General features: G+C 35.2%; 1 protein-coding gene across 1 annotated transcript in view; it reads left to right on the top strand.

Moving 5' to 3' along the window:
* PXDNL (peroxidasin like) overlaps positions 1–15,548 on the top strand; it is a 508,882-nt gene that overhangs the window by 340,063 nt on the left and 153,271 nt on the right. Inside the window, exons 7-8 of the mRNA XM_073018080.1 lie at positions 6,983–7,152; positions 9,636–9,753. Of these exons, the coding sequence (XP_072874181.1) occupies positions 6,983–7,152; positions 9,636–9,753 (288 nt within the window). The remainder of the gene's footprint in view (positions 1–6,982; positions 7,153–9,635; positions 9,754–15,548) is intronic.

The raw sequence follows: 15,548 nt of genomic DNA, 5'->3' as shown, positions 1-15,548 counted from the left end.
ACCTGAGAAGTATGTTGACCCCTTTTAGTCATGGCTAGAGCTGAAACAGCTGGGATGCAGGGCACCATGTTCAGAAACTGCATAGAAAAGGGGGGCCCTAGGCCCAGTCCATGAAATCATTTTTCCCTCCTAGGCCTCCAGGCCATTGATGGGAGGAGCTGCCATGAAGTTCTCTGACATACCCTGGAGACATTTTCCCCATTGTCTTGGTGATTAGCATTTGGCCCCTCATGACTTTTCGTATTTCTGCAGCCAGCATGAATTTCTCCCCAGAAAATGGGTTTTTCTTTTCTACTGCATCATCAGGCTACAAATTTTCAAAATTTTTATGCACTGTCACCTCTTGAAAGCTTCGCCAACCAGAAATTTCTTCCACCAGATACCTGAAATCATCTCTCTCAAGTTCAAATTTCCACAGATCTCTAGGGCAGGGGCAAAATACCACCAGCCTCTTTGCATAGCAAGAGTGACCTTCATTCCAGTTCCCAAGAAGTTCCCCATCTCCATCTGAGACTACCTCAGTCTGGATTTTATTGTCCATGTCACTATCAGCATTTTGGTCAAAGCTATTAAACATGTCTCTAGGAAATTCCAAGTTTTCCCACATCTCCCTGTCTTCTGAGCCCTCCAGGTCTCTAGGAAGTTCTAAACTTTCAAACAATTTTCTATCTGCTTCTTAACCCTCTAAACTGTTCCAACATCTGCCTGTTATCCAGTTCCAAAGTCCCTTCTACATTTTTGGGAATCTTTACAGCAGTGTCCCACTCCCGGTACCAATTTACTATATTAGTCTGTTCTCATACTGCTAATAAAGACACACATGAGACTGGGTAATTTATAAAGAAAAAGAGGTTTAATGGACTCACATTTCCACATGGCTAGGAAGGCCTCACAATCATGGCAGAAGATAAAGAAAGAGCAAAGGAATGTCTTACATGGCAGCAGGCAAGCGAACCTGTGCAGGGGAACTCCCATTTATAAAACCATCAGATCTTGTGAGACTTATTCACTACCATGAGAACAGTATGGGGGAAACCACCCCCATGACTCAATTATCTTCACCTGGCCCTGCCCTTGACATGTAGGGATTTTTACATTTCAAGGTGAGATTTGGGTGGAGACACAGCCAAACCATATCAGAGGCTAATATAGTTTGGATGTTGTCCCCTCTAAATCTTATGTGCAATTGTAATCCCTAGTGTCAGATGTGGGGAATGATGGGAGGTTCTTGGGGGCAGATCCTTCATGGCTGGGTGCTGTCTGCCCAATATTGAGTGTGTTTTCTTGAGATCTGGTCATTATAACCTGTGTCGCTCTCCACTCTTTCTCCTGCTTTCACCATGTGAAGTGCCTGCTTCTGCTCCTCCTTCCACCATGAGTAAAAGCTTCCTGAGGCCTCCTCCAGAACTAATGCTGGCACTATGCTTCCTGTTCAGCCTACAGAACCATAAGCCAATTAAATCTCTTTTCTTATAAATTACCCAGTCTTAGGTATTTTTTGTGGCAATTCAAGAATGGCCTAATACAGAGGCCACTTTTGTTGTGGTTGCTCTTCTAATATCGTGTTCCTAGACACAGGTCCATGAGCAAGAGAATGTTATGATTAAGTAAAAATCAGAGCCTTGAGGAAAATAAATCCAGGCCCAACTGGTGCCCAGAAATAACACTTGTAATCTTTGAGTTTAATCAAGGAGACATTTCATCCACTCCTAATCCTTTTCTTCAAGTCTTTATTTCCTACTTTCTTGGTAATTCTCATGTCAGACACACATAATGCTGCTTCCCAATCTTCTTGATGTTCTTTGACTGTATCTAAGCCCTCAAAAGTCTTGGATATGGTCATCAACTGACCATATCTATCTGTCTATCTATCTATCTATCTATCTATCTATCTATCTATCTATCTATCTATCTATCTATCTAATCTATCTGTAAAGTGGTACGAGTGTAGATTTGTTACATGGATATATAGCATAGTGGTGAAATCTGGGTTTTTAGTGTAGCCATGACCCTAATAGTGTACACTGCACCCATTAGATAATTTCTCATGCCTCATGCCCACTCTACCCTCTCACTTTTCTGATTCTCCAATGTCCATTATTTCACTCCCGACATCCATGTGTATGCATTATTTAGCTCCCACTTGTAAGCTTGAAAACATGAGGTATTTGACTTTCTGTTTCTAAGTTATTTCACTAAAGATAATGGCTTCCAGTTCCATCTATGATGACTGCTTTTTGCCAAAGTTTTCTTACTTGTCAGAACTGGCTGCACCAGCCATTTGGAATAACACATCCATTTATTCTTGTTTTTCAGTCCTATGTGGGATATGCAAAATGCCAAGACATTTTGTAACATGGTCATAGGATGTTCCATTTTGGTGGTGGGAGAAATATTGTGTATTATTTTCTACTTGTCTGTTTTCTCTCTTTTTTTGAATTTGTTACATCAAATATGGTTAGAATCACTGTCTTTGTATATTTGCAATTATAATTCCCATGCAGTGTTTCTTGTCTATATAAATTTCTATCTGGGTCATTCTTGCCTTCTGTGACTCAGAGAAAGTTTTGAAGTGCCAAATCCCTTAGTTTTTTCTAATCTCTTTTTATTATTCTTTCCTGTTAAATCTTAGTAGCAGCTTTTTGTTCCAGCCTCCTCTTACATTTACTGAAACAGCATTCACTCCATTGCTGGAACACACATGCAAAAATAACTGCCAATAAAGAGGCCAAGGGAGTTCTCCTTACAGTGATGTGCCAGTATGCACCTTACATGCATGCACTGTGCATCCAAATGTTTTCAGATGATTTTTTTTAGTTTGTTATTTTGATGAAGTATCTTTATTTTATGAACTTATTTTGTGGGAAACTGACATACAGATGATTTAAGCAAACTGCTCAGGGTCCATGAAATCCTGATGGGTCCAAGATGGGGTGCAAACTGGGCATCTGTTTATTCCAAATCCTCAACTCGTGTCTTATTTAGGCTACAATTTAGATGAGAACAACAGAATATAGGAGAGCAATAGAGGGCTACACCTACTATTAAATAAATTCCACCTTCAACAATAAAGTTTTTCAACTGAGGAGTGTCCACTCACTGATAGCATGTGAGGCTGAGAAACCAGTGGGAATTCTTCCCTTGACTCCAGGCTTGGCACTATGAAGGTCACCCAATGCTGGGTTCTCCATCTGTCATACCATTTCTAACTCATGACGATCACACCCTTCACAAGTGGACTATAAAAATCAATAAAATGTTCTTGATTTTGTTTCATTTAAAAGTGTTTTTGGATCTTTAAGTGAAAGGGATTCTGTAAGTACAAGTGAGGTGTTACTGTTTTCAAATGGAAAAGATTAATTTACCTGGCACCACTTTTTTCCTTTGAAATTTTTCATTGAGCAGAGAATATATCCAAGTGAGTAATTATTTTAGTGCTGTGATTCTTGACTGCATACCATCAGAGGGGCTTTCATTTATTATACTTGGTATGATATTTGATGTAAGAGCACTTTCAAAATGGAGAACAGTAAAATAAGGATTTTAAACATAGTGTATCCAATATTTAGTATAGTCTAATAAAGGTTCATAAGAACCATCTTTCTTATTGATTGACTCTATTGCTTCTTAGTTTTCAATAATCATGGCTCTAAATTATACGCAAAATTTTGAAAATGTTTTCTCATGATAAATTTGAAAATTATTTATAAAGATTACTCAGATTATCATATGAAAGTATAGTTTTACTACGATTATTTTCCAAACACAAAAGGAGTTTTTCAATTGGCAAGTGAAAATCTGTATCCTTTTGTTGTTTTCTTCATGTTTTGCAACTCCACTATGGATGAGTATCTTAAAATGAAAATAATAATTAGAAAGAAATGAAATCTTGTGCTCAGTTGTTACCAAAACACATAAGCATGAGGATGCATAAGGGAAGGTATAACTGAGGGAAGGCGATAAGTAAGCAGTGCTGACTCTGGGAAATGGGACAACTGCATGGTGAGGCTGCCATGCTCAGGATGCTCCCAGGGGATGTATATTCACATCCTTGCTTATGTTCATTTTAGACGAATGTCATGGTGATGTTGAAGCGAGAACTTACTCCTTTATATTTAGAGGAGTAAGTTCTTGTATGCTCCTTTTTGAGAAAATTACAAGAAATTAAACTCAAAATGTAAATGTGAATGTTGAACACAATACTGTTGAACAAGATCTGTTTTATAGCCATGTAGCTGGTACAATAAATCAGTCAGTGACAAGGAACAGCCAAGGCCCGCTGAACCAACAGCACTCTCCTGAACAAGTGCTAGTTGACTTTTATGACTTACACCTCACTCCCGACAAGGCTGACAGAATTCCCTACTTTAGCCATGGCTTTATATTCTCATGTTAGTGTGAAGTCTTGTTGGAAACATTAAGCAAATAATATCTATATGGTTAACTAATTTTTCAATAAGTGCAAATTTTTTTCCCTTTAGCAATTTAAAGCTACTAAATATAGCTATCATTTTCAGGGCAATATAATAAAATTTAGATACAGTTATAAAAATTAGTCATATGAATTGGGTATCTACAAAACATTTTATGAAACTGTCAGATAATAAGACTTTCTTAATTTTATTAAAATGTATACAGTTGTTTTAGAAAGTGTTTTAATTTCTACGTCTAGAGAATAGCACAATTTTTTACTTTCAGGTTTGTCTCTTCCAGTATCATGACATTGATGCAAATTTCTAAATTAATACAGTGAAGTGATTTTTTTATTTGCAAATTGATATCTTTAGATTTAATTTGTATTTGTGTGTTTGTTTTCCATATTTGTAAGGACTTTTGTGCATGAATAATTTTGATTAAAAGTTGTTAAAATTATGGCATTTTGTATTCTCCTCCAGTCACATAGGACACTACTTCTTACAATCAGGTAGAAGCAATTTAACACCTATTGTAAATATGTTCACATTACTGTTTCATTGCTGGACTTCCTTGCATAGAGTGTGATCCAGTTGCCACCATAGACAGACTTGTGAATTCCACTTAGCAAAAGCTCCCTTTTTAATCCATTGGGAGAAATGAAAAAAGTATTAATCATTTCTGTACCTTTTTGCCAGACATCTTTTGGCAAGAATGGAGGTACATACACATAAATCTCTTTGGTGATCTATTTTATTTCAATGAGGAAAAATATGCTAGAAAAAATTAGTGAAGTACAGTAAAACTTGGCAAAAATGAATAACTTGTGTGCCTATATTAGGAAACACCATAAAGAAATGAAAAGAGCCATTGCCTCCCTATTACAGTCTGCATGTGGCAATTCCAGAGGGGGACTTTCTAACCGGGACTTTGAGCATTACAAAAAAGGAAAGCTTGGCTTCTGTCCTTTAGAGCAAATAGAAAACACAGAGAACACATGCCTATCCATATTAATGCCAAGGAGTTTACAAAAGAAAAAAAGCCAACTTCCTGGGGGAGCTGCGTGGATCACACGTCACATTTATAAGGCTCCTTTGGGCAGCAAAGCTTCTACCACTCTTTTGAGTAATCCAAAAATATTGAAATACCACCACCACATTACGGCTTCCTTGTCCTATAACACATAAACAAAGCAAACTGGAACACTTCCATACTTACAGCTTTTTTGTTTGTTTGTTTGTTTTTGCTTTTGGGACAGGGTCTCACTTTGTCACCCAGGCTGGAGCGCAGTGGTGCCTTCACAGCTCACTGCAGCCTCCAACTCCTGGGCTCAAGTGGTTCTCCTACCTCAGCCTCCCAAGTGGCTGGGACTATAGGCGGGTGCCACCATGCCTGGCTAACTAAAAAAATTGTATACACAGCCATAAAAAATAATGAAATAATGTCCTTTACCCAACATGTCTATAACTGAAGGCCATTATCCTAAGTGAATTAATGCAGGAACAGTAAACCAAAAACCATATGTTCTCACTTATAAGTGGGATCTAAATATTGGATGCTCATAGTTATAAAAATGACAATGATAGACACTAGGGACTACTGGTGAGGGAAGGGAGGGAGGGGAGTGAGGGTTGTAAAACTATTTTTTTTTTTTTTTTTTTTTTTTGAGACGGAGTCTCGCTCTGTCACCCAGGCTGGAGTGCAGTGGCCGGATCTCAGCTCACTGCAAGCTCCGCCTCCCGGGTTCACGCCATTCTCCTGCCTCAGCCTCCTGAGTAGCTGGGACTACAGGCGCCCGCCACCTCGCCCAGCTAGTTTTTTGTATTTTTTAGTAGAGACGGGGTTTCACCATGTTAACCAGGATGGTCTCGATCTCCTGACCTCGTGATCCGCCCGTCTCGGCCTCCCAAAGTGCTGGGATTACAGGCTTGAGCCACCGCGCCCGGCCTAGTAAAACTATTGGGTACTATGTTGAGTACGTTGGTGATGGGATCAACAGGACCGCAAACCTCAGCATTATGCAATATACTCAGGTAACAAACTGCACATGTACCCCTGAATCTAGAATAAAAGTTGAAACCATAAAGAAATTAAAGAAAATTTTTATCTTTGGAGATGGAACTTTGCTAGAATGCCTAGGCTGGTCTCAGACTCCTGGCTTTGAGTAATGCTTTTGCCTAGGCCTCCCAAAGCGCTTGAATTACAGGCATGAGCCACTGCACCTGGCCATACTTACAGTTTTAATTCTACATTTCTCTAAAACAAATAAGGATTCATTTCACCTCACAATTATTTATAATAGACATAGTGCACATTAAGGGAAAACCGCTTTTCCAGTTTTAAAGTGACTTCTCAAAAACATGGTTAATATGAAAATGTGTCTACTCTGTGCAAGATATGCAACAAGTTAAGTGATTCTTAAAATCTGTTTATTGGTTAATAGAATCCTGGAGTCAAAAATATAACAGACAAGGTAAATCAGGGGGAAATTAAATATTACCATTCAAAAGATTTATCATATAAATTAATAGTCCCTTTTAACAGTTGTACTTCTTGCCTGCATTCCTAGGCGTCTGGATTCTAACGTCCTGGTTTGTGACTGTGATCTGATGTGGCTGGAGGAGTTTTTACAAGGCTTTGCCCAACACGGCCACACCCAGGCTGCGGCTACCTGTGAATATCCCAGGAGACTCCAAGGACGTGCAGTTGTTTCAGTAACAGTAGAGGAATTCAATTGCCGTACGTAAATTTCAATGTGTACGTAACATAGAAATGTCTCTCATTTGCTCTCTTTCTGTAAAGGTTTATTATATAATATGCATTTTAGAAGAACGTGTTATTGGAAAGTGTTTTTAAGGAATGTGGTAAAAGTATTGCCAATTTCCTTACCATCATCTGCATTTTCATTTAAAGAAGGTTTTATCAACATAAAATTAAGAGCTGAAAGAGTCTTTGAGGAACATTTAATCTAATTTCCATAATTTCAGGGGAGAAATATTGAGAAAACTGATTTTCAACAAGGTCACCAGAAGTGGTGTCCAACATTAAAATCTCCACTTATTCCTTGGTATGACTTAGTGTTAATAATCAATAAGTTAGGGGTTTCTACTTTAAATCAAATAGTTGCTAATATTTATTGCTGAGAAAGCTCTTCAACAAATCCAGTAATTGATTTTTTAAATGTATAATGGGATCATGAATATGACTAAAATAATGAAAATCAGTCTTACTGTCTCTTTGTAAATTTTTAAATAATGGAAGCCTTCGATTTAATAAGCATATGGTTGTATTCTGACAACCTTACTAAAGCAATAGGCTTTACCTAAATAATTTATTGTGGCTGATTACAATATTATTTGATTTTCATTTAAAGCTTTTCATGTAAATATAAGGATATATCTCTATGTATCTCTATTCTTGTATTTCAGGTTAAATAGAAATAAATGAACACCTTCGTGTGTGTGTGCATGTGTGTGATAAATCAGTGTTTTGGAGATTCGCTCATATGACTGCTGTAATTACAGCAAAAATTTGCTTTCCACTCTCTCACTGGCAAGTCATTTTTTGAATTTCTCTAAACAAGTAATAAAAATCACATCAATATAATTAATTTATATTCAAATTGAGAAGAAAATTGACTTGGTCATTACTGCCAAAAATTTCTCAAGCTTGTCCATAGCTCCCATCTTTACTACTAACTTCTAGTTCAAACCACAGTCAAGTTTGGCTGGATTGCTTCACATCTTAACTGATATCCCAACTTTCATTTTTCTTGCTCCTTTATGTTTGGGAAAATTGTTTAAAAACACATCTTATTTCATCATTTCTTCACCCATAATCCTTATATAGGTTCCTACCTTAAAATAAAGCACACAATTCTTAATGTGGTTGATTCTTTTTGTACGGTCCTTCCTGACTACACTCTGCTCCTCCAGTCACTTACTCTTTTCTCAATGTTGTAGCCACCTCAGTGTTCTCCATTCTTGGAAGTTCTTAAGTCTTTCTTCAACCCAAGGACTTTTTACATGCTGTCTTTCCTGCCTACAATGTTCTGATTCTACTTCTTTTCATGGTTCTCCTCTTAAATATGAATTCCATGGAAAGCCTTCATTTAAACCCCCTTCCCACTGTCCTACCTATCCCTCCATATTGAATCAGGTTCCTTTTTATAATCCATCAAAACATCATGTATTTTCCATCTAAGCAGTTGCTGCCTGTGTTAATGTGTGTGTGTGTGTGTGTGTGTGTGTTTATTTTCAACTGCCTCAATGAAACTGTGAATCCTTTGGTACAGAGACCTTGTCTATTTTGAACACTACTTCATCACTAGTCCTAGTGCCTTGTCTGGCACATAGCTGATGTTGAATTATTTTTTTTTAATTACATAAACGAATAAAACCACTTATCTAAAGAGAATAAAGCCAAGATATTAATTATATGGACTTTCAATGAAGTATGCAAGATTAGTAAAGATCTACGGAATGTTCTACAGATATAATAGTCATGGTTAATGACAGGCAATTTCAGATAAGGCACTTATAAAAGGAAGAGTTTTGTTACTTAGAAAGGTTTAAGGAGAATTAAGTGAAACTATACAAAACTAAAATTTCCTTTTGTGTATTGTTCTTTATAATTTAAGTTCAATAATATTACCTGATTCATTACAAAATCAATCACTCCATCTTCTTATTAAAATAATTTAAGTATTCTCATGTTTTACCACTCAATTATTATTGGAAGATGGAATCATTCATTTATATAGATAAGAATTTTGCTCAACCAGGTTTAAGGTGTAGACATATCACTTGTTGTAAATTGTGTAAAGTGAATGGTTGGGTGCTTAGATGGCTAATTGTCTAGGAAGAGTGCCTGCAAAATTGCAAGCTCAGTTTAAATACTTGGTTTGAAAAATTGATCCATAAAATCAAACTCCTTCCATAAATATGGTTGTGTTGAGCTCCTAGAAATAAAAGCACAGGAAAATTTACTTAATTTACTTCATTGGAGATCCCTTCGTGCAGTGAATCTTTCAAACTTCTAAAGTATAAGTCAAATATATGTCTAATCTCTAACCTGGTACATGTATTACTGGGTAAATGCAGTTCGATGTGTAAAACTTTAATGTAGAAATAAATTTAAATTGCCTATATCTCTTTCTCAGCATCTTAGAAGGCCATAATTTTGTATCTTTGAAAAATATATTAATAATTCTTTTGTTGCAGAGAGCCCCCGAATTACTTTTGAGCCCCAAGATGTGGAGGTACCATCAGGAAATACTGTCTATTTCACCTGTCGGGCAGAAGGAAACCCCAAACCTGAGATTATTTGGATACACAACAAGTAAATACTGAGCATGGACATGGGTTGTGATTCTCTTTCTGATTCCAGCTATCTTTTTAACTCAATTTAGCTTCTTTATCTAGAGAAGAAATTGCTAAAATTTTCAGAGTTTCTTAAAGATAAAAAGTCTTTTAACTTTTATCTTTTGACTAACTCAAGCTATGTAAAGGCCTTTTTCTTAAAACTTATACATTTCCGGCCGGGCACGGTGGCTCACGCCTGTAATCCCAGCACGTTGGGAGGCCGAGGTGGGCAGATCACGAGGTCAGCAGATCAAGACCATCCTGGCTAACATGGTGAAAACCCATCTCTACTAAAAATACAAAAAATTAGCCAGGTGTGGTGGCAGGCGCCTGTAGTCCCAGCTACTAGGGAGGCTGAGGCAGAAGAATGGCCTGAACCTGGGAGGCGGAGCTTTGGGAGAGCCGAGATTGTGCCACTGCCCTCCAGCCTGGGCTGCAGAGCGAGACTCGTCTCAAAAAAAAAAAAAAAAAAAAAAAAAAAACTTATACATTTCCAGATCTTAGTGATTCTGTAACTGACTAAAATAATTCTGTATTATTTCTAGAAGGAAGTGTTGGGATTAATAACAAACTGATTTGTTTTAAAGCTGAATATAATTTGATATAGCCACATCTAAGTTATTTCAGATTTAAACTGATACTTCATATTTGATATTGCAACTTTCCTATGGTAAATCAGTATAGGATTATTTAAGCAAACTAGCAATAAATGACATGCAAAATTATTTAAAAAGCTAGTCATTTATTTTATGCTCATGGTACTATTTGATAAAACATAAAACCAATGAGTTCAAAAACCTGTGAGTATGAAATTAAATAGTAAAAACAAACGTTTAAAAAGTTAAACGTGATCACCATTCTAACTGGCCTGAGATGGTATCTCATTGTAGTTTTGATTTGCATTTCTCTAATGACCAGTGATGATGAGCTTTTTTTCATATGTTTGTTGACCACATAAATGTTTTCTTTTGAGAAATGTCTGTTCATATCCTTTGCTCACTTTCTGATTTTTTTTTTTTTTTTTTTTGTAAATTTGTTTAAGTTCCTTGTAGATTCTGGATATTAGCTCTTTGTCAGATGGATACATTGTAAAAATTTTCTCCTGTAGGTTGCCTTTTCACTCTGATGATAGTTTCTTTTGCTGTACAGAAGTTCTTTAGTTTAATGAGATCCCATTTGTCAGTTTTGGCTTTTGTTGCCATTGCTTTTGGCATTTTAGTCATGAAGTCTTTGTCCGTGCCTATGGCCTGAATGGTATTGCCTAGGTTTTCTTCTAGGGATTTTATGGTTTTAGGTCTTACGTTTAAGTCTGTAATCCATCTTGAGTTAATTTTTGTATAAAGTGTAAGGAAGGAGTCCAGTTTCAGTTTTCTGCATATGGCTAGCCAGTTTTCCCAATACCATTTATTAAATGGAGAAACCTTTCCCAGTTGCTTGTTTTTGTCAGGTTTGTCAAAGATCAGATATTTGTAGATGTGTGGCATTATTTCTGAGACCTCTGTTCTGTTCCATTGGTCTGTATATCTGTTTTAAAACTGAACTGGTAGTTAAAGTAAAATAGAAACATAAAGTGCACTATATACCTAATATAATTCAATGATAGCACTTGGACAATTATATTATCATGAGTTATGTTACTGATAGTTAGCATGGTTTTCACGTGTCCCTTCCATTCTTGTACAAACTTTCACTGATTTTCTTTTGTCACGTGTATAATCAACTCTGATTCTTTTTGCTTGTCTGTATAAAATATTCCAAAACATATTATACATTTTTTTGCTTTTTGCATATAATTTAGATTTATAATTGTAGCCAGAAACTAAGCCATGTGTTTTAAATTCTTGTAAAAAGTCTAGTAAGTATAGGTTAAAAATAACTTATATAAAAGGCAATTATGAATAGTGTTAAATCTGGAATCTAGCCCATGAGAAAGATTTCAATTGATAGAAGTGTTCAATTTATTTCCATCTTGAGATTGCTCAAGTGTGCTGGAGAAACAGAAATCACTGCTTTTAATGTCTTAAAACTGCTTTTTCTGCCTTCTTACAATTTAAATTTTAAAATGATATGTTCAAGGTTACAAAGATACTCACTAGTATTTAGAAAGAAACAAGTGAAAAAATCACATTGCCTATTTTAACTTATGACATTAAAGTTTCAAATATAGTGACTAAAGAAGCTAAGATGCAGTTGAAAGGAAAACAAAGAAATCTAAAATGAAAGAATAGAACAAAGAAAAAAAAGTATGGGTAAAAATGTTTGTTAAAATGTTAATCATTTTATATTAAAAAGTTAAAGATGAAAGAGAAGAGTTTATGACAAGAAATGTTTAACATGTTTAACATGAGCAACTATTAACTTACTGATTATTTTCTGTTGAGTATTTTTTATAGAAAGATAATATATATCCTGAAAGTGCATGGAGCATAAAGTGTGGTATAGCAAATAATTTGAAACAAACATCTGTTCGACATGAACCAGGGTAAGAAAAAATACCCTAACTCAGAAGCTACCCATCTGTCCTTTCATTATCATTATCCTTTTCTACTCCCCTCGAGAGGGCCTGGATTTAGGGTCCTTAGATGAGTGGATTAAAAACTGATTAGACACAACCAAAGGTAGAATTGGAAGATTAGAAAGTAGGTATGTGGGAATAAACAGATTTAAGTGTGGTTATGAGACATGGAGACTACAGTGCAAAGGTCTAGTGTCTATCCAGTAGGAATTCCAGAAAGGCAGGTAGGAAAGAGTGAGCTAAAGGAAACGTTTGAAAAGGTAACGATAGAATTATCCAGAAATAAAAACGTCACACAATTTCAGAATGAGAATTATATTGATTCCAAAATACGATTTAAAAAATAAATCTGTACTCTTTATTGTGATCACAACATTGAAAGTCAGAGATAAAAATCTTTCATTCACAAGTAATTTGCAGATTACCTTCAAATGTGCAGCAATTATACTTTCGGTAAACTTTACATCAGACAGAAGACAATGAAATATATTTAGGGTGTTAAGGAAAAATAACTGGTTTCCTTCAATTTTACATCCAGCTAAATTATCTGACATGGTAAAATAAAACCATTTTTAGGCAAAGAATAGAGCTTTATTCAGGAATATTTGTTGAAAGAACTACAAATAGATGTGTTTCAGTAAGTAAGAATTTGATCCAATAAGAAAGATGTGATTTGCAAAAAGCAAATTTGAACAAAGAAAGTTTTAAACATTTTGATAAATATGAATAAATGTAGATTACTAAATTAAGGATTGAAAAACTTTAAAGTAAGAAAAAAGTAGAATGTTAGACAATATTAATAGAAGAGTTATAAGGAGAGAGAACATAAATAAATTATTTTACATGTCTCATTTTTTAGGTGGAGAGTGATACTGTGAATTCTGTTAAGTCAAGAGTGCATGTTAACAATTAAGATGAAATATTAACAAATAGAAAGATCCTTCCATACTAGGAGAAGAAAAAAAGTGGATAAAGAAAACTAGATCAATACACAAAATGGAAATGGGGATGGATTAAAAAGACAGAGGAAAGACTTGGGAAAGAGAAAATATAAAATAACTCATCAGAAATAAATTTAAACACATTAGTAAAAACAATAAATAGTCTAAGACATAATATTGAATTTTAAAATCCAGCTATATGCTATTTATAAGAGGTGCATCTGAAACATTATGACACTGAGAGGTGGAAGGTCGATAGGTAAACAAATATATCAACTAAGTTATACTGATCAAGATAAGGATGATGTAAGAATATTATAGTGTAATCGCATATCATTAGATCATACTTAATGATAAAAATTGTAATTTATCTGAATTTAAAATTCATGAACATTTATATACCTAACAAAATAGCTGCTGAAGAATAAAACAAGATTGAGAGAATTATAAGGATATATTTACATAAATCCAATTATAGCAAGAAATTTTAATACTGCTTTCCCAGAAAGATTAGGAACAAAAATTAGTAGCAATATCTAAACATAGCTTAGAACACTGATGATATCTACTGTATACAAAGCTAACATACTATATTTTCAAGCAGTTATGGAACACTTATCAACATTGATCACAAAAGACACAAAATCTCAACTCATAGCTAAGAATCGATTTCATGAAAATCCCTTCCTTTTATTATAATTTAAACAAATTTTAGAAAACAGCCATTTGTCAAGATAATTTTAGAGATTCTTTATACTTCTCAGTAGGAAAATGAAATGATTACCAGCACTTAATAAGTAGTTTTAGAATAACTGAATAGATTCAAAGACGAGAGAAACCTTCCAGGCTGAAGAAAGAATAATTAAAAACTCAGAATGAAAATAAATGAAGGTTAGTTTCAGGAAAGTGTGTAGAGCACATTTGTAAGAATTAAGGTTTTACCTTGGGGAGAAATAGAAAAAGATTGCATAATAATGGCAAAACTAATGACTTGGGCTTTCAGTTTACAAACTTTGAGACCCATTAGAAGATGTTGAGCAAGACAATGACTTGATGAAAGAGATGTAAAAACCAACCAGACTTTTCTGTTTCTTTTTCAACTTTTATTGTAGATTCTGGGGGTACAAGTGCAGGCTTGTAACAAAGGTATACAACATGATGCTGAGGTTTGGAATATGACTGAACCGTCACCCAAGAAGTGAGCATAGTAACAAATACATAGTTTTTCAATGCTTATCTCCCTCCCTACCTCTCCATCACGTATTCCCCAGTGTCTAATGTTCCCACTTTTACGTCCATATGTACCCAATATTTAGCTCTCACTTACAAGTGAGAATATTTGTAAGTTTGTAAAAACAAACAGTATTTGTTTGATGTCGTTGTTGTTCCTATATTAGTTCACTTAGGATAATGGCCTTCAACTGCATTCAGATTGTTGCAAAGGACATGATTCCGTTATTTTTTATGGCTGCATAGTATTCCAAGGTGTGTATGTAGTACATTTTCTTTATCTAATCCACCATTGATAGGAATATGTGTTGATTCTATGTTTTTGCTATTGCGTATAGTGCTGTAATTAACATATGGACACACGGGTCTTTTTGGTAGAAAGATTTATTTTTCTTTTGGTATCCAGTAATGGGGTTGCTGTGTTGGATGGTAGCTCAACTTTTACCTCTTTGAGAAGTCTTCAAACTGCTCTCCACAGTGGCTGAACTAATCTACATTTCCAACAGTGTAGAAGCATTAGCTTTTCTCTGTAGCCCCAACAAGACCTGTTATTTTTTGACTTTTTAATGAAAGCCATTCTGACGGGTGCTAGATGGCATCTTATTGTGGTTTTGATTTGCATTTATCTGATGATTAGTGATAATGAGCATTTTTTTCATAAGTTTGCTAGTTGCCTGTATGCCTTCCTGTGAGAAGTGTCTGTTCTTGTACTTTGCCTGCTTATTAATAGGGTTATTTGTGTTTTGTTTGTTGATTTGTTTAAGTTCCTTGTAGATTCTGGATATTAGGCTTTCGTCAGATGTGTAGTTTGTGGATACTTTCTCCAGACTGTAAGTTGTCTGTTTACTCTGTTGATAGTTTATCTTGCTGTGCAGAAGCTCTTTAGTTTAATTAGGTCCCACTTGTCAATTTTTGTTTTCATTGCAATTGCTTTGAGGACTTAGCCATAAATTCTTTGCCAAGACTGATGTTGAGAAGGGTATTTCTTAGGTTTTCTTCTAAAATTTTTACAGTTTGAGGTCTTATATTTAAGTCTTTAATCCATCCTGAGTTGATTTTTGTATATGGAGATTTATAGGGGTCTCG

Source organism: Chlorocebus sabaeus, chromosome 8 (genome assembly GCF_047675955.1).
Source record: "Chlorocebus sabaeus isolate Y175 chromosome 8, mChlSab1.0.hap1, whole genome shotgun sequence".
In the NCBI taxonomy this organism is placed as follows: Eukaryota; Metazoa; Chordata; class Mammalia; order Primates; family Cercopithecidae; genus Chlorocebus; species Chlorocebus sabaeus.
This window is presented reverse-complemented; position numbering and strand designations above follow the sequence as displayed.